At 35.6% G+C, this 26,238-nt stretch overlaps 1 protein-coding gene across 7 annotated transcripts in view; it reads right to left on the bottom strand.

Annotated features, from left to right (window-relative positions):
• The window catches only part of IMMP2L (inner mitochondrial membrane peptidase subunit 2), a 444,206-nt gene that overhangs the window by 366,951 nt on the left and 51,017 nt on the right, over positions 1-26,238 (bottom strand). The window contains exons 4-5 of one of the 7 annotated variants that reach the window (XR_011697275.1): positions 18,638-18,767; positions 16,283-16,398 (exon numbers count right to left, since the gene is read on the bottom strand). The exons of 5 other annotated variants lie outside the window; for them this stretch is intronic. Coding sequence is in view for 1 of the 2 variants with exons in the window: in XM_071549996.1 (XP_071406097.1) it covers positions 18,716-18,767 (52 nt within the window). In the remaining variant the exon portion in view is untranslated. Of the gene's footprint in view, positions 1-16,282; positions 16,399-18,435; positions 18,768-26,238 lie in introns of those variants that run through there. One more of the 7 variants, XM_071549996.1, reaches the window with a different exon arrangement.

Raw genomic sequence — 26,238 nt, forward strand, 5'->3', positions numbered from 1 at the left:
GATGGCCCATAGCAGCCACACCGCCTCAGGCTGGGTGTGAAGTGATAATGACTCCCTGGGCAGCTGCTGCTAATGGTACATTGTCCTTGGGTAATTAATAGAGGGGGTAGAATACACTGCTTTGATCACCCCCACACAGCGATAGCTGGTCCCACCTGCTGAACTAGGACAACAATAAATATAAGAAAATCCTTGATAAGAGACCTGAGTTCTGAAGAAGATTTCTCCATCTGCTCTGACACAGGCTATCTTCTGAAAGAAACCAAAACATTCAACATCAAAGTAGGTACTATGGTACAGAATTCAAATGTGAAAAATCCTGTGAAAATCATATTCATATCTCTGTAATCTAAAATAAATACATCTTGTACTTGCACAGACAGAAATATGTTTCATATTTAGTGTCCAACTCCACAAAGGTAGCTTTACTTGCTATTTATTGGTATTGTCATAATATGAAAAATAAATACCATTTGTTAGGAAAGCAGCCATTATACAAAATTAACAGACATATTCTGCTTCAGGGCATGAATACAAGAAAATTGTCAGACATTAATAATGTAGACAGAGCATTTTCCTGGGAAAATGAAGATCCAATGAACAACAGATAAATCATGCCCAACTGCTCACTGTTTGTTGTTTCACAATCTGTTGTATTTTATCGAATATGACTAGTACCAGTCTGTTACAGCCATAAAAAATTAGCAGAAATTAATATGTAAATTACTGTAGTGCTTGTGTGGGATTCCACTTCATTAATTTGAATTCACTGACATGACTGTAATCTAAATTTATGAGTTTTTCAACTGCCACTCTATGGAGAATTCTACACTTATTGAATTTTGCTTTATAAGTATTCTGTGCATTAAATAATATTTGCAGGGCAGTAATGTACATGAATGGCTTGAAATTTAATTTATATAATATATACCAGGCATTTTGCCTGTGAGAAGACACATAATCTACAGTGAAAAAAAAAGTGCATATAGGTATTTCCCTTTAAAATACTCTTGAACAAAAACGAAAACAAATTATTGGAAGAGAGAACAAAAGAAATTTTTGAAGTTCTCAATAAAGAAATATTGTTCATAATTATTTTGTTGAAACAAAGGCAAGTTTTCTTCTTGTTAATATCAGGGCTTTATGATGCTTAGAACTTTTTGAGTCATCCATCACAGTTCAAGGAAAAAAAAAGCACAGACTAAACCATATACAAATCTGAACATGAAGCTTTACCAATACATAGGCAGCTTGAAGATTAAAGCTTCAATATCAAGTTTTGGAAAAAGCCAGCAAGAAAAGAAATAATAAAATTATTTGCCATTCAACACTTTAACTAATACCTGGACACAAAAATAGCAAATGCTTTGCATAATCTTGCCTTTAATATCCTCTAGTATTCAAGATGTAAAACAGAGTATCCAAATGCCATGATACTATCAAAATGTTTCTGAAGAAAATAGTGCAAACAAAATGTTCGCTTTCCAAAGGAAACAGGAAACAGAAAAGCTAAAACAAAACTCAGTTATGAAGGTCTAATTTTAAAAGTGTGAAAATGTGAAGGTTAAAAAAAGATCTACATGACCAAAAAGCTTTATTTAAAATTACAGACAGCATTGTAAAGTGGGCATTTCCCCCAGTGTGATTCTAAATGTTTTGAGATTACCTATTTGCTAGTGGGCTGCACTACTAGGTTTATTATTTTGCAAATGTGCAATTTTGTTAAGCAACAGGGCTGTTTCACCACTATGGCTCACTGAAGTATTTATTTAGGAGTGCCTGTAGTGCAGTTTTACCCCTACATGCTTCAGTCTTTTTCACACAGATACATTTATCCATAAACAAAATGAGTATTCGTGTATCATCTAGCCTTTAAATGCAGAAAACTACTTTGAAATGGGATTTTAGGGGCAAGAAAAGAGAGGATCTGGAATCAGATTTGTTTTACCATGACACATTGAGGAATATATTCCCAACCAGCAACGATTGTTTCACACTTGTCAAATCCTCCTGTCAGCATTCCCAGCAGCTCTGCTGAGTACCAGAACACCTCTCTGCTCCAAGGTCACTGATTCAATGTCACATTGCAGTGAATATGCTCACATACAATTAGGATTTCAGTATTATCCTGCAGGGAATTCTGATATCCCTGTTATTTTACTTAAAATCGATTAACAGGTAATTATACTTTATGAATTGATATGATTTTATAAATCAGAACTTTGAATTAGTTTGTCTGACTAGCAAAGAAGCATGTAAAGATGTGATCCGAAGAAGCATGTACAGATAGTAGTGTCTCTTAGACACAATGGATACAGTTCATTTATTTGTATCAATTATATGGAGATAGCATTTCTATAGGTTTCTTTCCATTAATCTCCTACTAAAGCAATCTTTTTCCTTTTTATTTTTTTCAAGAGATTTGTTTTGTAGTTAAAATATCTTCTGTGTTTTGCCTTCTAAAACATTTCCAACAACTTGGCTATTTAGGACGATACCTGTTTCATGCAGACTTAAAAAACTTCTCTATTTCCTACTCTTGAATACACATCTAACTTAAGCAACCAGTACAAGTCCATAGACCTGCATTCAGGTGGAAATTGTAAAGGCAGGTAAGAACTACAACAGGCATCTCTGTTTTGCCTTGACCTTGGCATTAAAAGGAGTGTAATACGTAACTTTGTTCTGTTCTCCTGAGTAATTCCATCCGCTGCTTGTTCTGAGGTCGAAACCTTCTCTTCATATCTGTAATTAAAATTTTCTATCCTAAGTTTTGCAAAACATAGCAAACAATTGTCAGGAGACACACATTCCTCAACAGCACTCAACCTACTTACCAGCCATCTCTTCCTACGCTCATGTCTTCACATCTCCTTTCTACTCTCATGTTAAAAGTTATTTTCTCCTAGCCACAAATGGAATAACAGATTCTATAGTACAAAAAAGCAAAGGGGAAGGATTCAACCCTTGAAATGATCACAGGAGTAGTGATGCCACTCCTCTCCCTCACAGGAAAATTTCATTTTTCACCGCAGAAATCAGAGCAGAAGTTTTAATGACCCACTTGTTATGGATCTTGTAAATCTGCCTTCTCTGAAATTCTGTAAGCATCGCACAGTTCTACATATGCTGAAAAATTACCAGGCTTTCTACTGAAAAAAAAAAACATACACATGCATCCTGGTTTCAATCAAAACACAGATAAAATGATATCTCAAACAAAAATCTGCTAAACCTTCCCCAGGCAACCTCTAACTGTTTTCATAGCACTGGCCAGCAGTTCAGCTCTAGGCTCCTTAACCACTGAGAGTCAGTATCAATCAGAGTTAAGGATACAGATATTGAAAGTCATTATAGAGGGCCAGTCATCGTGGGTATTGACTGCTGTGACTACAAGATACTTTACATCCAGAAAGTGGTATCTGAATTCTTGCTGCCATGGCTGGCTGTCTTAAACATCCAGCACTGATCCAACAGGAATACCTAGGCACAGGCTTCAAAGAGTGGAGTAATTTCAGTAAAAAGTAGAGGGATGTTTAATGTCAGCTCTTTCTCAAGTACCCTTATAATCCTCATTCTGTAGTCACCAGGCAATTTTGCTCTTAATAAAGTATTGCAGCTTGTTGAAGTTTCCAACGTAATTTTCTGAAACATAATTCAAAAGTTATCCTTCTTCCCAGAAAGTAAAGGGATGATAAAATAAAATCAATCTCAGGAATTACTTACTCCTGTTTCAGTTTCTTTTCCTCTCAGTTGGAGTCTTATAACGTGAACAGCTAATCTTTCAGATACACAAGTCCATCTTCCTATCTGATCCCTCTCCTCCTAAGCTCATTCTTGTCTGATGATTTAGGAACCACAGTCAAGGACTTCATAGATTTTTTTCAGTGACAGAAAGTTGTGGTGACAGCTGGTTTTGCTCATGACTTCATCATTCATTCTTCTGTTGAAGTCAAAATAAATATTTGATGTTATATAATCACAAGCTGCAGAAATGACCAATTGACCCCATTTGCTACCAGGCCGTAACACAGACTGCATCCTGCTTCCTATTATTGACAATGACATCAAACTCCATCCTCATCAGATCCTCCAGAAAGTGTACAATCGGTTCTGTCACTCACAGACCAAGCAAATTACAAAAACAAAAGGAAGAAAATCCTACCACATTTGTACATGCAACAGAATACTCTCACTGAAGAATCAGTGGAACTCACAGAAACCATCAAGTCTCCCGTAGGTCAAAGGTTTAGTTTTCTGATTTCTTCTAGGTTCATCACATTGCAACAGATTTCTTCCAGTCACCACCACCACATTGGCCAATCCAAACAAATCATGGTCTATCTTCAGTCAGAACAAGGCTCATACTCAGATTTCCTGTCTAAACACATATTGATTCCATTGTTACTCAACTACTTTATCTGCAATACTGATTGATCCACATCATACCAAGTTACAAATGAAACACTAAATGTACCATCATGTTATTATTCACATAAAATCCACAGATAACATTCTTATCTTCTGGACTCCCTCAAATTACTATGAGAAGATTCAATAATCACTGCTTTGACACCAAACAGCATCTCAAATACATCTACAGCAGTATCCTATTCTTAGCCACTCTGCTCAACATGAAACAGAAAGCACGCAAAATATTATACATACAAAACATGCAAACTATCACATACATCATTATAAAAGCAGGTGCTTCTTGAAACACCCCAAGAAAGCTGTAAAATAGAGCAAGCCCACAGACACCACTAACATTCACTGCATAGCATACTCTCACAATGCCCAGCTCAGCAATCTCAGACCCTTAACTAAATAAACACACCACTCTAGAGAAATCCATCAAGTCTTCCCCTGAATCTTCTAAACCTCTCTTTTCTGAATCAGAGAGAAAAATCAGAGAACCTAGATGATTGTGTGAACTAAAACATAAAGTCCAAAAGATGCTAAACAACACAACAGAGAACACTAGGATTCTGACGCTTTGTAATTCTCACTCATCCCTAACACAAACCTTTGAATTTATCTCCCTGCCTGAAAGGGCTTAAAGACTCTACTGAGTCTTCTCTGGGTAATACCCTTTCTTCTTCCTCCATTTCTACTTTACAGATATCCAATACTTTTTCTTTCAAAGATGAAGTTCAGTGAACAGGTTAAACTGGTAACAATTTACAGTTGTACTTCACAACCTCTCCTGCTATTTTCAGACTTTAAGAGGCTCATGTGGTCAAAAGGAAGCCTCTTTTCCCATTACTGCAATTAGTCTGGGACATTACCACCTCCTTACAAAATCTGTAAAGCTTTTATTCCTACAAAATCATAATTACAATGCTATGAGTGCATTAAGGTATTTGGTGCTAGCATAAAGACTTTTAAGTGCTCATGTTGATGGAAATAAATAAAACAAAACCAAGCAGGGCTTCAAGAAACCTGATTACAATGTTCTTTTGTCTACAGCAGAAAAATTATTTCTATACTGCACATAAAATTAAGATAATTATCTACTAGTTTAATATAAGGAAGAGCATGCATGCCTCTTACTGCAGTAACAAGAGCAATTACTTTCGTGGTAAGTTAAATATTAGATTTGGAATGTTTTTAAACAAAGCATAATAATGTTTTATCTGCAGTTTACGCTATAAAAAAATCAAGCAGTGTCCTTTTATGCATTTGAAAATTTAATTTTAATGTGCTAAAACTTTACTGGTATGGCAGTATAGAAATTATTTTAACCAGTATTTAACAAGCACAGTAAGTATACTCAGATTTACACAGTTATTAGGTCTAATTTACATATGCATGTAAATTAAAATGTATAGAGGTATAAAAGCAACCTTTATAGTAATTCAGTTAGAGGGAGAACTGCTTTTTCAAAATGTGATATATTACTGGTTTCCATACTTGCTTTCATTGCCAGCCAGACAAGTATGGTAACAAATTACTGAGATTAGCTTGTTAATAATGTTTGTAGCTCTCATACAGTTATTAAATTCACACTGAATTTATTTTATTATGCAAGCAAGCAATGTTTCTTATTTCTTTAACAATTTTTATTTGATTGTTTATAAGGACAGAATGAATTAAAAAAACAAGCTTACTAAACAGTCTAATTTTAATCTGAGATATCTCAACCACACGAGCAATTCCGAACTATATAGACAATATTAGTTGAGCTGTGTACCCCCATGAGACACCTGGCCTAAACACCCACCACGTACATCAAAATATTGTTTTTTCCCCTCAAAGAATAAAATCCAAACATCATTAATTCAGCCATATATCATCTGTGAAGTGTTCATGCGCTACACATGCAGTACTATGAAGTGCTGCAAAGACTTAATTTGAATATACAAAACCTACACAAAGTTAAATAAATGTAGTTCTATCCATATAACACTAAAAATAAAAATTATATAAAGTGGAGAAACTAACAGGGTTTTTAGACTACTTTCTCAGATAAACTCAGTGCTTTACCCAGACTATTTTAAAAAAATTAAAAAAGAGACAATTTAGTTATTTCAGATATATTAGTCATCAGTTACCAGTCAGTATCATTTCCCAATTTTACTTACATGTTTTGGATATAACAATTATCATCACGTTGCTGTTTGGTATATTGTTCAAAACCTTAATCTTGGAGAGCTATAGTAAATTTAAGTTTTAAGGGGAGGAGCTAGATTAATTTTTATGTTAATTTAATTAAGGGAAAAAACCACACAAAGCCAAAATAAATAAATAAAAAACAAGAACCAAAACCTAAAAACAGAACAAAAAAACCCCAACCAACCAACCAAAAAAATGGAAACCCCACCAAAAAACAACCCTAAAGTCCTTATTATGCCTCCTAGAATTCTTTACAGGCCATTAAGTCCACAGGATGGATTATTGCTTTGGGTATTAAAACCAAAATATTAAACAGTGCGATTTTACCAAGGTAGAAGTCACACTAACTTTGTTCCATGAGTATTTTACAAGATTTTGGTATAACATTTAAATATTTCCAAAGTAGCTAGATTATCCTGATAGAGATAACAGCTCAGAGACAGCCATCACACTCCAGTACTTCAATAATAATCCATGAAATGAAACACAGTGATTCAATGGAATATGACTCATTATGATCTGTTAAATTCAACAAGGGGAAAAAACACACACAGAAATATAGTACAAATTCCCTAAAAGGAAAGATAATGTTGATACACAAAATTTCAAAGGAAAGGTAAGAAGAAAAGGTAAATACACTCATTTGGAGAAACTGTATGGGCAAGGGGTTAAAATAGTTTTACCCATCTTTAGAAAACCTAATTTTTCTCACACATGCTTATGTTCTGCTCGATCTCACTGTATATTCCACCCAAAACAGGAACACATCCAGCAGACGAACTGTTCAGTGTCAAACATTACCAAGTAACTACAAGTATCTTAAACCCTCTGCACCTGTAACAAAGAGGTCAGGGTAAATTGTTCTACAAGTTATTAAACCACAACTTACCTTATTCTCAGAACATTAACTGAGTTAACTCATTAAATGAGTTTCAGATTGTTTGGGTTTCTTACTATAAATTTACAGAATAGACACAAGGTAATTTCTAATGATAATACCTAGATAAAGACCTAACTCTATTAAAGTTAGTACAGCAGAGGCACAGATTATATATTGTTGCTTCTGAAAGCATCACATCATTTTGCACTGCAACAGAGACTCATAGATGCAAAGGGCAGCATCCTTCTCCAGCAATTCCTTACTTGCTCTCTTCAAATAACATTTGATGTCTGCCCAGAATCATAGTTCACACAGCCTTCTCCCAGCCCTTTTCTTCTCTGTAAATAAGTGGCAGCTGTTTTGCAATTGTCAAAATAGTTTCTTGGCAGAGAATACAATAGTAAGATATATCCAAGGCTGTGGTAACAATGATCCTGAAATTTCAAATTATTTCACAGGTGTGCTGGTTTAAATGTTAACCAACAGGACAAATGAACCCAACTCAAAAACAGATTAAAAATCAGACTTACATCTCAATGAAAAAGTTACAATAAATACAATGATATAGAGAAAAAAAATTGTTTAACCCACAAAACCCAGGTGTATAACGCAGCACCCTGGGGCACAAACACAGTGGTGTTCCTTATCGCCTGTGCTGAGCCCCACATGGTCCCCCTGAGTGCAAAGTAAAAGGAAAGGAAAGGAAAACCTGTTGGCGTGAATGATGGTCGCAGTCTGGTCGAGAGTCGCAGTCACAGTTCTGTCGAGGTTCTGATCCTCCTCTGGATCCAATCAGTAGTACCAGAAGTCCCCAAACCCAAACATTATATATGCTCAGGTTCAGGTGGGAATGCCCAGTACCTCCCCCAGGTTGAGGAGTTTCACAATGGGTGATCTAACTCTGTGAGTCATGGGATATTTTTGGAATCACTGTTATCCCATTAGCAGAGATGACCCCTCAGGCTGGGTGTGAAGGTGCTAATGACTTCCCGGAGTTATCATACATTGGTGTGAAAACAAGGAAACACTCCCCAGTTTCCCATGGTTCTCTCTAACACCCAGCTTGTAGCCTGAGGGGTCAGATGTGCCCTGGGCAGCTGCTGCAAATGATCCATTGTTAACAGCTAATGAGCAATGAATAGAGGGTGTAGAACACACAGTTTTGGTTACACCTACACGGTGATAAACTGGTCCAGGTAGCTCTAACTAGGACAAAAGGATAAAAAAATATTTATGTGAAATACATCTTTTAACTATTAGAGGCAAGCTGAATTATTAAATCCAGCAGCACAGTTCTTAGTCACTATATATTTACTGAGTACCAATACTAACTTTTTTTTTCAAAAGAAACTTTCTTCTGGTAATTTTGATTAATTTTGTATGGCATCAAGATATTACAAGAAAATATGCAGTTTCAAAAGTCTACATTGCTTTTCTAAGTGTGTGGATTAAGAAAGCATTTTTTTCTCAGTAAATGTAATATTTAAATACAAAATCTATGCAATTTTCAACAGGTATAGAAGCAAGATAATAAATCTGTCTTTAGTGTATTTTCTCCACCAGGCAGAGACTGAAATGGTTAATGGCTTAAATATTGTTAAGATCACCAAAAGACTTTTGTTCACTGTAGCAAACTGCAAAGAAACACCTGCTCAGCCAGTGAAGCCCACCCCTCCCTGAATATTCCACCTAATTTGGACAGGGAAAGGACCTTGAAATAGGATAAGGATAATAGGATAATTGTCCAACTATCCCAGGTGCAGAAGGGCATGAATATCTGAAGCTACAAACTGGATTTCCAGATAAGGGAAGATACTGGTAACAGGCAAATTCTGCAAGGGGGGATAGTCCTTCTTATCATGCCGATGTCCTCCCTTACATGATAACTCTGCTATGGAAACCCCTCTGGGGAGCATCGAAGATATGCAGGCCTAGTCTGGGCCATTCATCTCAGATGATGGACCATAATGGGTCATGACTGACTTTGCACAAAGGCTCACCACATGTCCTGTGATCCAGTATTCCATCGTTCACTGGAAAACTCCCTGCCCTGGGGAAGGTACCAGGCATTCCCACCTGAACCTGACTGTATATAACTCAGAAATCTTTGAGTTTTGTGGACTTCCCCACCCCCAATGGATCAAGACTGTCACTTCAACAGGACTGCGACCATCACTTCATCTAACAGACATCGAAATTGCAACTACCAAGTCTCATTGATGGATCCAACAGGTAGTGACTATATATCCACGTACTTTCATAATTTCTTTCTCTTTCTTTTCCTTATACATTTTCTTAAGTGTTATTTTCATGCTTTTATATTGTTATATTTCTATAGATAATAATAATCAAAATGGCTACATATCTGTTTTCCTCTGAAACCAAATTGTTCTAAAATAAATCCTACAAATACATATTTACAAACACCAATCATTGTGTCGTTTCACTCTAAGCCACCCCGATGGATCTATTAACAAGAACCAGGGTTACCCTCGCCTTCTGGGGCAGATGATAACATCATCATCTGAAAATATATCAAGTGAAGCAAGTAGGTATTTTCAACTACTTAACAATAACCCAAAGACAAAAACTGTTGGAATTTCTCAATCACTTCCTCTGGCTACTTCAAACACAAATGTATCTAAACAAAGTTACACCTAAAATAAAATCAGTTATATTAAAAATATTATATTTAAAATATTAAAAAGTATTTTAAATTTTTTTCCCCTACAATTATTATGAAATTATTCTTATTTCTGATAGAGAAAGATAAAGTAAAAAAAAGTTTAGAATAAGTTACAGGACATCTTTAAATGTTAGGAATCTTTAGCTAATTTTTTTGCATAATATTTAATATGATCACCTCTTTCAGGTACCTCCTGGTTAAAGCAAGAGAAAGAAAATGAAGGAACTATTATTTGAAAAGTTTTTCAGACTGAACTTAGCTTTCTTGAACAAAGGGGACAAATTGAACTCTTTTGCTCTAATCAGTGGCAGCACTAACCCTTTCTAGCTAGTGGAGATTTCAACAGTGTGCATAACTTAGTGTATTTTACCTGTGACTTTCTGGTTATAAATGTAATTTAGAGAGAACATTCATCAAATTAAAAAGGAAATTCATATTCAGGAGTATACTTCAACGAGCACTACCTGCAGCACCCGCAATTTGGACAAGAGGAAGTGAGCATTTGTAGGCACAGTTAACACCCTCAATATACCTGGAAGCAATAAACTAAATCTAAAGCTTGTACGAGTCAGTACGGCTCCATTAGTTTCAGTGATAATAGGCTGATTTGCATGACCTGACAATCTGGCACAAATGTGTTAAATGTTTTACAAGCTTTAGTTTTTGACACATAACCAGCTCTCACAAGAGATGACATGGAAGTTGACTCCAATGTAGCATTTGGAATGGTAGACATCCATTAAAAGTATACAGATCTGAAAAATTAGTTCAAGTGCTAGGATTGTAAAATCTACAGATTAAAGGTAATATACTAACTACTTATAAGAACACCAAAATGGAATGTAAAAAAACAATGGGGTGCCATTTTTTTAAACTAACCGCAATTTATATGTATGTAACTTATTTCCTTGTGTGTACTCAGAGAGGGAAAAATTTAAAGTAACAACATGGGAGACAAGGAAACGCAATGATTTTAAATAAAATATTGAAACATTTCTGAGGTTCACAAATCCCTGCAGGCATCTCAGGTGACTGAATGCCTAAAAACATGTTGCTACAACTTGCTGAAGCAAAGAAACTTTCACCCCAGCACACCCTGTGGCAGCACAGCCATGGCATGCTCCTGGGTGTTGCATTTCCTCTGGCAGAGAAAGCTGAGCTGAAGCCCCCACAGGGCAGGGGCCATTAGTGAAAGAGGAAAGCCATACTACTTCACTCCCTCTTTACTTATCCTTCTATTTTTGAAACATGGACTTGGAAAAAAAAAAGTTTAGGGCTGAATTTTAGGATCTTGAGAAGACACAGATGCTACCTTGCTGTTTTACCCTAGATGCCCATAATCCCAGGATTTTAAAGCTTACACCATTACTGACCAATTTAAATTCATGCCTACCAACTGTGCCAGAATTTCATATCCCAAACCTGGCCCTTCTTCACACACGCTGTATATGAAAATGGCATTATTAATTTCACTTGGCAAAAGGGTATCTAAAGATTATAATTTAAAAGCACATTATAATGCTTCAATCATTCTCTGAATCCAAGTTAAGTCTTGTATAACCTGAACATTCTGGAATATATTTTCTTTTTTACATTGACATGCTCCCTTGGCATTTTAAAAAAAAAATATATCTGAAATATTCTACTGAAATAGAGTTTAATCACAATGCACATTTATATACCTTACACTGCTGACCAGATTATTAACCTAAAATATTAATCAGAAAGCAATATCTCATAGTTCTTCTGACATGTCAGAGTCCCACATTGAGCCTCCTATCTCAAACAGGAAAATTGCTGAAGCATTTACATGTCTTGAAAGTAACTCAAAACTAAAGGACTCAAGGACAAGACCAAGTCTTCCTAACTCCAGAGCCCATCCCTGAAATGCCAAGCAAAGAGCCCAAATAAAACTACAAGCAGTACTGTATGTACCTATGAGCTGTGACTTGGATCGATACAGATAAATTAGAAGTGCATTGCTCCTTGGATCAGCTAATGGTTCGATTTTGAACACAATGAATGTGTGTCTCTGTGGGTGGGTTCTAAATAATCCTGAATGGCCAGAACAAGATGTATAGTTTGGAAAGTGACGTGTGTAACTGTTTATCATTAAACAGAGGAGGAATTGCTGCAACAACTTCCCATGTAACCGTCTCATATGAAACGTCAACATGCCTTTCAACTTGTTTTACTTCTATATTTATCCAAGATAAACCCTCCACAATGAAATAAAATGGCGTGCAAAAACACAGCTGCTGGTTCTGCCTGATGTATTCAGAGGTGTTCGAAGTGGTAGTGTAGGCTTTACCTCAACTAGAGAGCAGAACGAAGTTTACAAATTATCCAGTATTATATATGTTATGAACATAGAAATAGAGATCATCATTAAAGGAAGACTGGAGTTACAAAATTCCTTCATATCCTATGGCAATAAGACACATTATATTTTTTGTGCCTGTTTTAATCAACAGAAACACATATCTCTTCTAATAATTTGATGTGTATAATTTGCTTTATGTCCTGCACAAATCCAGTCAACAATATAACCCAGGCGTCATTTTAAATATAATCACAGAAAAGATGTGGTGTGTTAGTCAGAAACAGAACTCTACAACTTACTGATTCATGTCTAGGCTCCAGTAAATGCTTAGCTATGGCTCACTTAATTTTCTGTGATTTCCATTTCATTATGCTCCTAATATAATGAGGACAGTGCATTTACAAAAGGACTAATGTACTGGTTCTATCTGAAACCTTTTATCTTCACACCTTTAGGGGTACACAGTAAGCTCTTAAAATAAAACAGCCTTCATTATCACTCCTTACTCGAAAGCAAAGCAGCTGAAGAAGATAAAAGATATCATCATGTCAAGAGCAGTGGTAAACAACTATCACCTCCTCAGAAGTTCTCTTGAATCCAGGTTCTTATTTCTTCCCTTCTTCATTTTGTATAAGAAGTTCTCTAAAATGTCTAAGAAGTTCTCTATAATCACCAAGCACTGGTTGCCAAATTATCCTGACAACCTGAAATTATCTTTTATGAAACTGCTTGCTGTTTTAATTCTTAGAAGCATACTTGAAGAACAATTTATTAAGGATCCATCATTATTTTTTGTTCACCACAATGAATTTCTGAAAAAAAAATAGTGCCACTTAAAGCAAATTTAAAACTGGATATAATAACATTCTTTAATTGTGGGAACTTTCTGAACACATATCAAAATTTTCATGGTCAGAATATTCTCCAAATATGTAGAGACAGTACTGAAAATATCCTCAAACTGGCACATAAAACATGACATATTCTTTAGAAGTTTACACTTTAATGCTACCAGTAAACAAAAATAGAGAATCTGTTTGCATGTGGCATAATTCCTCATAAAAAGTTAATATAAACTTCATCACAACATAAATGTTTATACTATAGTTACTCTGGCTTCATGAATGTTTTGTAAACAATAACTTCTAAACTACATGGCAATTTACCTAAACTGACCTTAAGCATCTAAAGCCAACACATGGTTTATGCTAGAGATCTAACTCCCACCTTCAGTCAGTGAAGAAAAGGATAAATACCTTTGAAATTATTCATGAAGCTTTACTTAGCAATCTTACAGGGTGGTAAACTAACATCTAAGGTGGTACTTTCTCCCTGTTGAGTATTACAGGAGCTTAGATGACTACTTCTACATGTCTTGAGCAACTTACAATGGATCTAATCTTTAATGACCTCAATGTCATTCCCTCTAATACATCAGCTAAGACAAACTTCTAGTTATTTGAATACTGATTGCCACTGGCAAGACTTGCTCTAAAACCACTCAGGAAATAAAACTTTTCTTTTTTTTTTCCTTCTATCTGTGATTCAAGAAGAATTAGTGCCCATTATGCCTTGTCAGTGTACACAGCTCAACATACAAGGAGTCCTTTGGACATAGTAAGGTACATCTCACAGTTTCAGTAAACATTAAATATATGTTCTCTCACAGTCTCTCCTATCATATGTTACTAAAAATTTATGAATGCAATTCCAGCGATGGGGTGGCCTTTCTTTCCAAAGCCTCCCTGCGGCTGGAAGTTGAAGGAAACAGATTTTCTTCAAATATGCATCAATATATTTGATTGATTGCCACTGACCTACTGAATTTTATATCCAAACCTCCAGAAAAAAATCTGAATGCATCTGTAATATGTCATACAAAACTCCGGCCATTGATATACAAAAGTCTGCTCAGATTTCAAAGCTTTTTAATAACTTCCAGAGCTCCCTATATTTGGGTTAATTAAATTAATTATTTCATATTAAGATCAGGAAGCCTCCACAGCCATTCTTTATCTTCATTATGTGCTTGTCTTCACTGATGCATATCCTTAGTTGTGAACCAATTGATTATATGAAGTAAATACTTAACTCCAGAAATATCTAGGTAGCCATATTAATAGTTTAGTTTAGCTAGTGTGCTTTATCACCTGAAAGGAAATATTGACCATTTATGCAAAAAAAAATAGAAATGCTGCTATTTTCTCAAAACATTTGGAAAGCATATGGAAAGAAGAATTCTATAATTAGACAAGTAATTATTATTACTATTATGAAGTAATTACCAAAGTTATTTAGTATTTTTCAATTAAAAATATCTATTGAAAAAATATATGCAACCACTGTATATTAATCTATTCAACATTTGCTGAAATATAACAGTGCATTTTTGAGATGCATTATTACTAACATAAAAAACCATAGTATAAATTTGTGAGATTAATATAAGGTATCTCATAATTTGCAAGCTGAAAGACATTATGTGGGATTGGTCAGCCTTAACACCTGATTTGCCACTCTTATCCACTCTTAGTAGGTAAAGATGATGATGATGACAAAACAGATAATCTTACTAACCTGTCATAAATATAAAAATGCTTCTTTCCTGACAACTGAATAATTGTGTGCTATACTTCCTACCATTGCCTACTTCTTATTGCATATTGAGCTTTATATAATACTACTCATGATACACATGGGTCAAATATGAAAGAAAATAAGATTCGAGCTTCAAAGAACTGATTCCGAGGTTCTATCCTGGCCTCTCAATTCTGTAGTCTATTGGAATGATATTGAGTAACTAACTCATTTTTTTGGAGATTCTTTGAAGTCAAAAAGTGTTAGCAGTTCATGCAATAATCAGTCTTCAATTCGAGACTTCCTGCGCCCAGAATCACCAATTCAAGAGCTTCCCTTATCTTTAAACAGTCCTACTTTGTTCCAGTTCAATAAAATAAAATTGCTTATGTCCCCTGCACCTGTGCAACTGTTTTCAGGGTCATCATTTCACATTGTGTTAAGTGCTTACAGGCAGGACAGGAAACACAATGCACAACTTGATGACGGCCAACTGCAGCTTAGCCGCTGCACTACAAATTTAGATTTAAAACACAACCAAAAAAAAAGTTGTTCTGTGTGGACACAATTCATCTACGGGATTGGAAAGAGGGAGAAAATGTCATCCCCCTGCTCAAGTCAAGTCACAGAAGCCTGCACCTTTTCATACTGACTTTTTCTCACGCAGTGTGCTTAATCTAGTTGAAAACACAAATGTAATTTTTTCTTCTTGCCTCTATTTAAAATTAAGAAACATAATAAGAAATGTGATACAAAGACTTTTAAAATAGTTTTACTAATGCACATAAATTTGATACTTTTAATAGTCTACAGTATCTTTCACAAAAGAGAATAGATATACTCTAATTCGCTTATTGAGAAAAAAATTAGCAGCTATTGCTATTCCAAATTGAAACCCTTTTAGTTTTGTCTAAAAGATGAAAATGTAACTTAAAAGGCATGTCCCTGCCTTCCACATCCATAATTTCTGACAGGCTAAAAGGTTTTGCACAGATTAAGCACCTGCCTCTGTTAGCACACTCAAACAGAAAAACTCAGGGCTGTACCTTCATGTGCAGAACCGCTGCCTTGGCCTCTGTGCCATCCAGTTGTTTCTATACGCACACAACACAGCCAGCTGCATCAGATGACGATGAAACAATGCTTCAAAGCACTGCTGTTCCTTCGAGGAACCATTCAATGCCCACCAAGAGAGTGAGAGATGATTTTTGAGATCCAACCATGCTTCAGGAATCCCTGGATGTGCCTGCAGCCTCCTGGGGCCATTAATACGCAAATTAATTTTGTCTTTCCAACAGTCTTACTGATTCTGGAGGACTAGTTGCATACATTGCCAGAAGCAGGGGGAAAACAAAGAAAAATATTCAGAGATTCAGCATATCTTTTCATTCCAATTGAGACCCAAAGACTCAGCAAGGATCAAAAAGAAGTTCATTACAGCTAAAAAAATAAGACAGGTTTAGTAACAATCTTAATTTGATGTGCCATATATTACACACCTTGTTGGGAGAAAGGAATATTTTTCTGTTACATTTTGTTCCTCATCATTCCATTGATTTTTCAGGTACCAAAGACTCAAAATATTGGCCTTGGATAAAATAACGTTTGACTCAGCATGGCAGCATTTCACTTACATTAACAGCTCAGTCGTTTAACACTAACTGCAGTGGCATTGTCTAAATTTCAGTACACTGGTTCTTCTACAGGTATAGAGCTATAAAAAAGTCAAACACTGTCCAAGAGAAATGTACACCCATAGAGATTTGTAATAGAAATGTTAATACTGGCATGAATGAAGAATTAATGGGAATGAAGGAGAGTGGAAGGAAATAAGAAAAAGGAATGACAAAAGAAGGTCTGTATGAATGCATGTATTAGTGAAAATAATACAAATTGGCCTTAAAGACTCTATACATGCAACTTCATAGCACATGCCAATTAGGAAAACAAGGAACAGCCTAAAAAATGAGGTACAGTGTACTGCAGATAAACTAAAGATCTACAGACTCAAACTATAACAAGATGATGGTGAAAGGTATAGAATGGGGTTGAAGTGATCCAGGTAAGGAGATAGAATAGTAAATACATCCTAAGGACTCAGAGAAGGGGGACAGGATGGAGAGGTAAAAGATCATATTCATTGTCAGCTCCTCAAGAGTACAAAAGGCAAATCCCAAATATATCCACAACACACGTTCACCAACTGTTGTAGTTTGGGATTATTATGTAAATTCTCTCCCCTGCCACTTAACTGCCCAGGCCAGCGGTTGACAAAAGAAGCAGTTAACTGTGATCGCTGGGGTGGGGGCAGGTTTGTCTCTTTTGGTTTTTTTTTGGATATTCTCCTCAGTCTTGGCTCGGCGGAACGGGGGAGTGGGGACTCCAAGGAGGCAGGCTGCCCTGCTGGTTACTGCTGGGGTTTTCCCTGGCTGTCTTGCCGCTGCCTACTTCGGATTACTTTTTCCTGCCGTGCTGCTACCTGCCTTGGATTTGCTGCTGGTTGCTCGTACCTGTCTGCTTCTTGGACGGGGAACACAGGGGAAAGAGACTGAGTCCATCTGAAAGCCCACTGCTCGTCTGTCTCGCTGGAGAGGGACTGAAACTCACTCTGCAGCCAGCGGGCTGTGACAAGGACACTTAAGTATAACCTTTTCTCCCGGAGGAAAACCTGCTGGGTTTTTGTTGTTGTTGTTTTTTTTTTTTTTCCTCTTATGGTGTTGGGGAAGTGGGTTGCACTAGTCTGTTTACATATATATATATATATATATAGCAGTTATCCTTCTTGTATTAAAATTCCTTTTCTTAAATTTGATAAAGAGTGGTGTGATTATTGAGGAGGAGGCCCCTCCCCTGCTTGTGGGTAAAACATTTTGGTTTTTCCCCTAACAAGAGGCAAGCATAATGAGAACTCAGGAGTTACAGTGACTGTTAGTATAAATATGACTGCAGTCTAGGTGTGTCAACAGCATTAAAAAGAAAAAAAACTAAGAAAATTTTTAGCTTAAAATACCTTTTTGCTGTTTCTATCACTCAGCGTGAGTAATGGCTCATGCACCCAGATTCACAATATTCACCTTTATTTTCTTGTCTCTTTATAGCTGACCTTTGAAAACAGCATGTAGTACATGCTTCTTTCAAAGAGGTATACAGATATTGTATGCAGGTAAACAGATTGCATATAAATCATGTAACTCGATACAAAACCTTCTGGTTGAATTTTAAAGTCCAGAACTCCTTTTACATTACTGTATTGTACTAATAAAAATCACTTTTTAAATAGCTATTAGCAAATCTCTGGCCAATTTCCAAATTAATCTTTAAACCTATAATGTTAAGGTATGCTTACAGCAAAAGATAGCAGTTTTTATATTACAATTAATTTATAATTTTAGTTTGAAACTTGGTAGGTGGGTAGTTGGAATAAAGGAAAGGAACATAGTACACAGTCAGTCCTGGGGTTTGCTTCTGAGTTGGTAGTTGGTACAGTTCCAAAGCAACTCCCACACCCCGATTTCCTTTCAATCTTTCCATAGAAACTATTTTGCTCCATCCTTACTTGTAGAGAGCTTGAATTCCCAGGTGGTAACACTGCTATTCACTGAATGAACTCTTTTCCAACTTCTCCAACTGCATTTCACATCCTGCTAGAGGTTTGCATTCCAGGGCACATCAATGCTTTCAAATGGCTGTGACAGAGAACAGGTGGTGGATTTAAAAAAGCACGTCTGTATTTTCTAACACAGCAAAGAGAAAAAGGATTAAGTTATCAGATGATGTTAAACCTTAGCTTTTGCACTTCTTTCCAAGTTTTGTAGATCCCTTTTCAGCTGGCTTATCATGCCATACAGTTCCAGAGGAGATGGACTGCATTTGCCTGTTGCTCTCAAACAGCATTTCCAGTTTACAAATCAGTCTCTCAAAAGATACTTTGTGCACTTCATAAAACTGTTTGATTCCTGTCTCCAGTGGTAGCCTTCCAGCAGTACATTTACATTTCAAATCAGGAAGTGAACACAAGCCATTTTCTGACCCTCTTCATTTGCATTTCCTCTGACAGGAATTACCCACCGGAAAAGGGACACCCCACTGAACCCCTTGTCTTGCCATGCTCTAAGAGAGAGAAAGACTGAATAGTAGCAACAACTTTTGAGGTTTTATTTAATACCTGATTAGAAGTTAAAACTCCATTCTACAGACAAGTTGTGCAAGGATACACTGCCTAAACAGAAGATCAGATAAGAAATTTTCTTATCTGGAACATAACTGCTTTCAGTTCATCAGTTGTCCAGCATCTTTAAAATATACAAAATAAACCCCTTTTTTTTCTTTTTCAAGAAAGCAAAACAAGGAACATATAACTCTTCAAACTATCTTTTTTTCTCCTAAATACTTTCAAACATAAGAGTGGCCATGCTGAATCTGATCAAAGTCTTCGTCTATCTTGGCATCCCATTGCTGACAGCAGTTGAAGAAAGAGATGCCTCCAAAAGTGTTTAAGACAGAGAAAGCCTGTATCACGCTTCCTTCTTCCTTCCCCCCATATTTTCCCAGTGTCCAACTATTTTTATCTCAATGACTTTTGGGGCCTGCTGTTGTTTTCCTAGGACTTCATTCAAGCTGTAAAATATAAACCAAGTCTGCTGTTTCAGCACATTGATGTGTTGTCAGACTGATTTCATCCTCAACCTCCGAAGATGGAATATTTTCTCTGTCTTAAACGTGACAACCAGCCAAAGGAAAAAGCAATTTACTGCTGGTGTTTTTGTATATTCGCAACAGCAATTTTTATGTAATGAGAGATGATTTTAGTGGCAGGAATTAACAGCTTTATTTAGTATTAACTTGACAGAAAATTATTAGTATCCACCTGGAAATAAAACCTGAAGCAGTTATATTTTTCAACAGGTGATCAAAATATATACAAAAATTAAAGAATACTCAGGATTTAATCATCTTCCTGGCACAGCTGACAATAATTGTAACTATAACACAAATAATTTGTGTATACAGGCATATTCTCTTTTGGTTGAATTTCATTTAAAGTCAAGTCCAGACTGAAGGAAGTTGAGACTGAACACTCAGTCTATGATTGGCCTATACAGGACCATTTCATACCTGGGCATCAGAACTATATTGTGCAATAAACAGATGTTTGAATACACCCTATGCTACAGATAACATTATGTTTGCCTCGTGGGATTTACAGGACATTGGTTCTTAATGAGCAAATTTAATATAATGGCAAAATACAGAATGTGTGAGATAACGCAGAGAAAATAATGCAGAAGTCTGTGATTATTCATGCATCTTTAAGTCTACTTAACATTTACTACAGACTAAAACTATACTAAGAAGCAAGTATTACACAGTAAATGTGTCTTACTGTTATGCATTGTAGAGCACTAGTTATGTATAATAGAAAAAATAGGTTGGCTACTCTAAAATTCTTATTTTCTTCAGAGAAAAAATAAATTAGGCATGGAATTCACTTTATGGACATTAGGTTAGAATTAAATATAGGTAAGAGGATCATGAATAGGAAAATTAAGCCTTTCAGAAGGAACAGATGAGAACAGGGTCCTGTTGAGACCATTTTGTAAGAAAATAACTCTCTGCTCTTGGAGTAATATTCACAGCTCACCTGAGCCACTGGCTAGAGATAGGAGAGTTTAATCTGTCATTCCTCAACATCTTGCTCGAGGCAAGATTACTTCATTTAAACATGATAGACTGAAAACTTTTAAAATATTTTGAAATACATAAGCATGACTGTAGCAAACAGATGAAGGATAACTCATAAAGGTTGGGGCTGAGAGAAGAATTCTTTTTGTAGGTAATAACCAAAACTTCTGTTTCTCTAGTATTTTCTGGTCTGGGCAATTTTCTGATGCATTTCAACAGGCTACGTAATGCCTCCCGAAAGAGAGGTTACAATGAGACATTAGTCTTGAAAAAGGGCAATTTATGTATTTACACCCTGTCAAAAGTATTTAGATAAAACTGCAGTTCTGAGGGGTGCCTGCCTGTTCCTTGTTATTCCTCTTGCAAATGTAGATGTCTTCCTGTATCCAAGCTATCTCCTGGCTCTCTCGTAAGTATTCACGACAAAATTGTTCTAGCTATTTCCAGAGAACAAGCCAACTGAAAATCAGATATGGAGCTTTTCATCCACTCATCCTTTTTGTCACCTCAAGGTTATACTGTCTGTATGTTAGAGCCACGAAGAATTTGTATCTAATTTACAGACTAAAAACACACATTAAAATGCTGTTCCCTGATTTTCTGACTAAAGGTGAACCATTGCTTCAAACTGATGGCTAAATTTGCCCTTCTGAACTGGTTTTAGCTAACCCTCTAGGGCTTTTATAAGATTTTGGTTCAACCAGAACCAACTGTCTCATAGAATAGGACCTTTACCTTTCATCTGATGAGAAATCCCAGTTATGGGTAGTTTCTGGCTTGTTAACAACTTTCCAAAGAATTCCAAAAGCTGCTAACACTTCCAGATATTAAGCAAAATCACAGATACATATAAAATAATTAATTGCACATACTAGAATGGAATGTAACTTCTATGGAACTCCTATGATGGAATGACTGGCCCCAACACTCATCTGTCCCGGTTCTTGTTTCTGCATTTTCAGGTGAGCATATCGCATATCACTTCTCTCAAGAAAAGATACTTCTCTTCATGCTAATGCATCTCAGTTACTCTTAATAAATCTTCAGTTCCTGGAGCTCTCCCTCAGTCATATGTATAAATTAATCTCCCAAATTTGCAGCAGCTGATTATCTCAGGAGAGCCACCTTCAAAGGACTTTGTTCTGCCTCCTATTACCCTAAGGAAGAAGATAATACAGTGACTGTGCCCTCTGAGGTTTACCTAGGGCTACCACTAGCTCTTTGCATTTCCAATTGATTTATTTTGCAAACATATAGCTTTTTTAATAAAGAAACAATTAACAACTCTGCAGCATTAAGAAAACAAAACACTAAACAAAAACAACACCAAAACCACTGTACCAAAAATAAAAAACAACCAAAAACCCACAACAGAAAGTCCACCTCAATTTATGCTGCTAGAAAATTCTTACAATGGTAATTGTGATTACTGCAAAAACAGTTTTGTTCTTAGCTAGGTTTAGAGAGCAATCCGTAATTCTATATATTTCGATGCCTCTCAGTAACTGAGCTATGACAATTGTAAAAGAGAGAGGATTGAAAGCATAATGCTTACAAGTAAAGTTCACTTTTTCAGTGCTATTTCAAACTCAGCTAATATGTACAGTTAAGCACAATAGTGCAAAGAGATGCTTTTTGAAGGACTAAATTAACTGAATTTTTGCATAGAACCTAGAGATAATGCGATATGCACTTGAGAAACCTATCTTCAAATTTTCTGCATTCAAGTAAGGGATAAAGCAGACCTTAATAAGGGATAATATGTCCACCTAAAAATAACAGAAATGGAAAACATACAAAGTATAGCACATCATGCATTTGTTTAAATAATGTGAAGACATTAGAAAATTACTAAATTCTGAGACTTAATATACTATTATCTTGATATATCAATGAAAATTACTAAAAATGTTTGAAATTGGTGAAAAACTGATTTCTGGCAAAAAAATTTACATATTTTTTAACACTGTCCTGCACAGACACTACTTGGGGCACTTCCTTTGAAGAAGCTCTGACATTTGTTTACAGTATTTTTAGTGAATTCTTACATTATTTCAGCAAAAACTGACACAGCATGAAGCATCATTTCCTAGTAAACAACATCATTTCCTAGTAAACAACAATACAGAACAATCTATTCGGAACTGACAGTAAAATTCAGTCATCCGTATCAAATTGTGATGACCATAAGTGCCAATAAAAACTTTATAATTTGTGTAGCTCCTAATCATGTTTAGTTGCAACCTTAGAACACATTCAGTTTGGATCGCACAACATGAAAAAGCAACTTTTCCCTGTAAGCCCATTTTCTCACAACATGTTTTTCAACTGTATTTTATCTGTGAAAGAGTTAAACTCTTTGGTACCAGAGGCTCATTTGTATACTTGCACTACAAAATTTAAATCAATTTGCATAATCAAGTCCTACCAAGTGTTTGCCAGCAAGATGAATTATGTCTTCTCTTTTAGTTTACCCTTGAGCTATTGTGATGAATAAACTAAACACAGTAGTGCTAGATAAAATTTAGAGCTCTGACAGAGAACCTTAAACTATTCCACTGAATTAGGATTGACCATAAATGCAGCTTACAAAGCTATCATATTTCTGCATAGAACCGTTTTTTAGGATTAATTTAGTGCAAATATTTACCCCAAGTGTATAAATACTTGTATTTTTTATGTGAAGAGTGTCTTATAGCCAGCATTTAAGTAGCTGTGCCATGTCTAGCCCTAATCCCTGCTCACACTGTGATTAGTACCACCCATTCAAGAAAAAAGTGTGACAAATCTCAGATTAATCCCATTTGATTATTACTGTAGATGCTTTCATCACTTTGTAGTATTTTGAATCTTAATAAATTTTTAGGTTTAGGCTCTCCTAATGTTTTGACATATAGTTTCCAAATATATGTGTCCTGATAAAGATCCACCCAAGAGTCTACCCTAATTTTGGTCATAAATAAAAGGAATGAAAGTTTAAGTTAGTATTGTTACACTAATGATCACCAACAGTTTCATACAGGGTATTCTAACAAAAAGGTTTGGGGGAGATATGAAGCACATCAAATACTTGGCCCCTTCTTGCATACACAGATTATATAAATAACCTACCCCATGTCCTTTTTTTTCATCAGATAACATATTTTCAACTCTTATTTTTTCCAGATATCTTTAAATTTCAAAGGAAGATAATTTACCTTTTACTTTCCTGTAATGGTGATACTGAGAGCAAAAATATTCCTAATGAAAATGTGTACTACCCGCTGTAGTAAAAAGCATGCAAAATGTCTTCTCTTTCCCAACAGAAACATCATGGACACCAGGAAATTATGCTCATTGTTATTGACCATGAGACAGAATAATTAGTCATGATTCAAGAGAAAGAGAAGCTAAGAATATCAGCTCATCAGTTTGTGAATGTAAAAAAAGGAACTTTATCTTCACAAAAGCCTGAAAAAAGACCCTGAAGTGACAAAGGCAAAAGCAATTACTGAAAAAAAAAACCCAAACCAAAAAAACCCTGGTTTTCTAACAAGGTAAGTTTCAAAAACTGAGTGCAGCATGATACAAAAGTAGAAATCAAATTTCCTAAGTCTAAAGTAAAAACTACACTGAGAGCAGAAACCTTGACATTTCATTGCAAGACATACATTGCAGAGGATCATTTTCTTTTCTTATAAATTGATGATAAAACAGCAAAATAAATACACCAGCTGGAAAAAATCCATAAGTTAGTAAAGTTCAAAACATCAGAGATAGAGTTTCCAAAATTCCTGAAATGAATAGTTTACGGAAAACGTTCACGAATCTGTATGAATTTTGTTAGTGCCCTTTTCATTTCTCTATTAATAATAGGGGGGAAATAAATTTCTATGGCTCATTTTATCATTTATTATTTAATATTCTGTAACAGAAACTAAAAGAGGGAAGGATTTCTAATTGGGAAATAGAGTAAGCTGATGTTTTAAGGGAAAAACCTTCAAAAACTTTACTGGCAACATAAATCAAGGTGGAAATTTTTAGCTACTGAGTCACATGAACCATGTCTAAACTGTAGAATGTATTATCTAGAAGAAACATTAAATGCTAATTCAAGTTAACCAGCGAAAGAGAATGAGCAATATTTTCTGGAAGATAATCCACTGCATTTATTGTAATGAATATCAAAAGATCTCAAGCAAGAAGTCCAGTACCAATTAACACCACAACTTTTTGTAAGTAGACTTATGTGTACCAATGTCTAGCAGAACCATGGCTTAAAATTCAAACCCAAAAGAATGTATCAAGCTGAAGATTTCCCTGCAAAATCAAAATCCTTTCTCACTGTGCTGGAAAAGCCTAAACAGAAATATTTCTCATGTGCAGGGAACTCCATGTTCTCTGCAAGCACCAAACCTCCCACATACACACACACATATGTATTATATGTGTGTTAAGTGCCAAACATCTAGTACATTGAAATATAGCAGACTTATACTATGATTTCAAGAACAAACTAATCTAACATCACCCAGCACTGCACCAAATGAAAACAATATTCTCCTCATCCTACAACCCCTTGCCTTCACCTTTTGACTTGAACATCTCATTTTAACTGTGACAAAGCAATTGTAGAGCTCCCTAAAGACTCGAATTATTCACAATATTCTCAGAAAAACAAATAAACAAAGCCAACAACCCCCCAAAATAAACAGAACAAAACATTCCAAATGGCTTCCAGTTAACCAGTTCAGTGTGATTTAGTGGGTGGTTTCATGTTCAGTGCGCCAAGGAAGATGCCACTTGCAACAGCAATGTTGAATGTTGAGACACTGCAGTGTTACAGGTAACACAGAACAGAGCTGACTCTTCTGGAAATTACTCATCTACTGCACAGGTATAGCATGACTGTATCACTTGCTAACAGCTCTTGCTTCACTCGCCACATCCTACATAAACACAAAGAGTTCTTAAAAGTCCAATCTGCAAACTTTTGCAGAAGGGAATGGGAAAATCAGATACACAGAAATCTAAACAGAATGAAACTGAGAGAAAAGTTGATTCTGAATAAAAAATGTTTGAAGATAAGTGTATGACTTTTTAGCAGATTTTAACTGAAAAAAATGGTCTAGATAGTTCTGAAAAAAAATTACATCCATTTTTATGCAAGAAAACTAGGAATGGAACAATGCATATTAAGGAAGATGGTTTTAGTGATATTGCAAATATATGACTTTTGAAAATGGTATAGATCCCTTGCAGATAAAGTGATAAAGCTGAGGACAATGTAGAAGTTTTCTCCATCTTCAATATACTAAGAAAAAAAATAAAATAGTGAAGAATTTACTACAAGTTATTCTACTCAGATTAAAATCCTGTTCAACCCTGGAAGTTTGGAACACAAAGATACACAAAATACTAGAAATACATCCCTCAGAACCACTTACTTGCACCCTCACTCAACAGCCCTTATATTGATATAATTCCCATTCCTTT

Source organism: Pithys albifrons, chromosome 3, assembly GCF_047495875.1.
Source record: "Pithys albifrons albifrons isolate INPA30051 chromosome 3, PitAlb_v1, whole genome shotgun sequence".
NCBI classification, from domain to species: domain Eukaryota; kingdom Metazoa; phylum Chordata; class Aves; order Passeriformes; family Thamnophilidae; genus Pithys; species Pithys albifrons.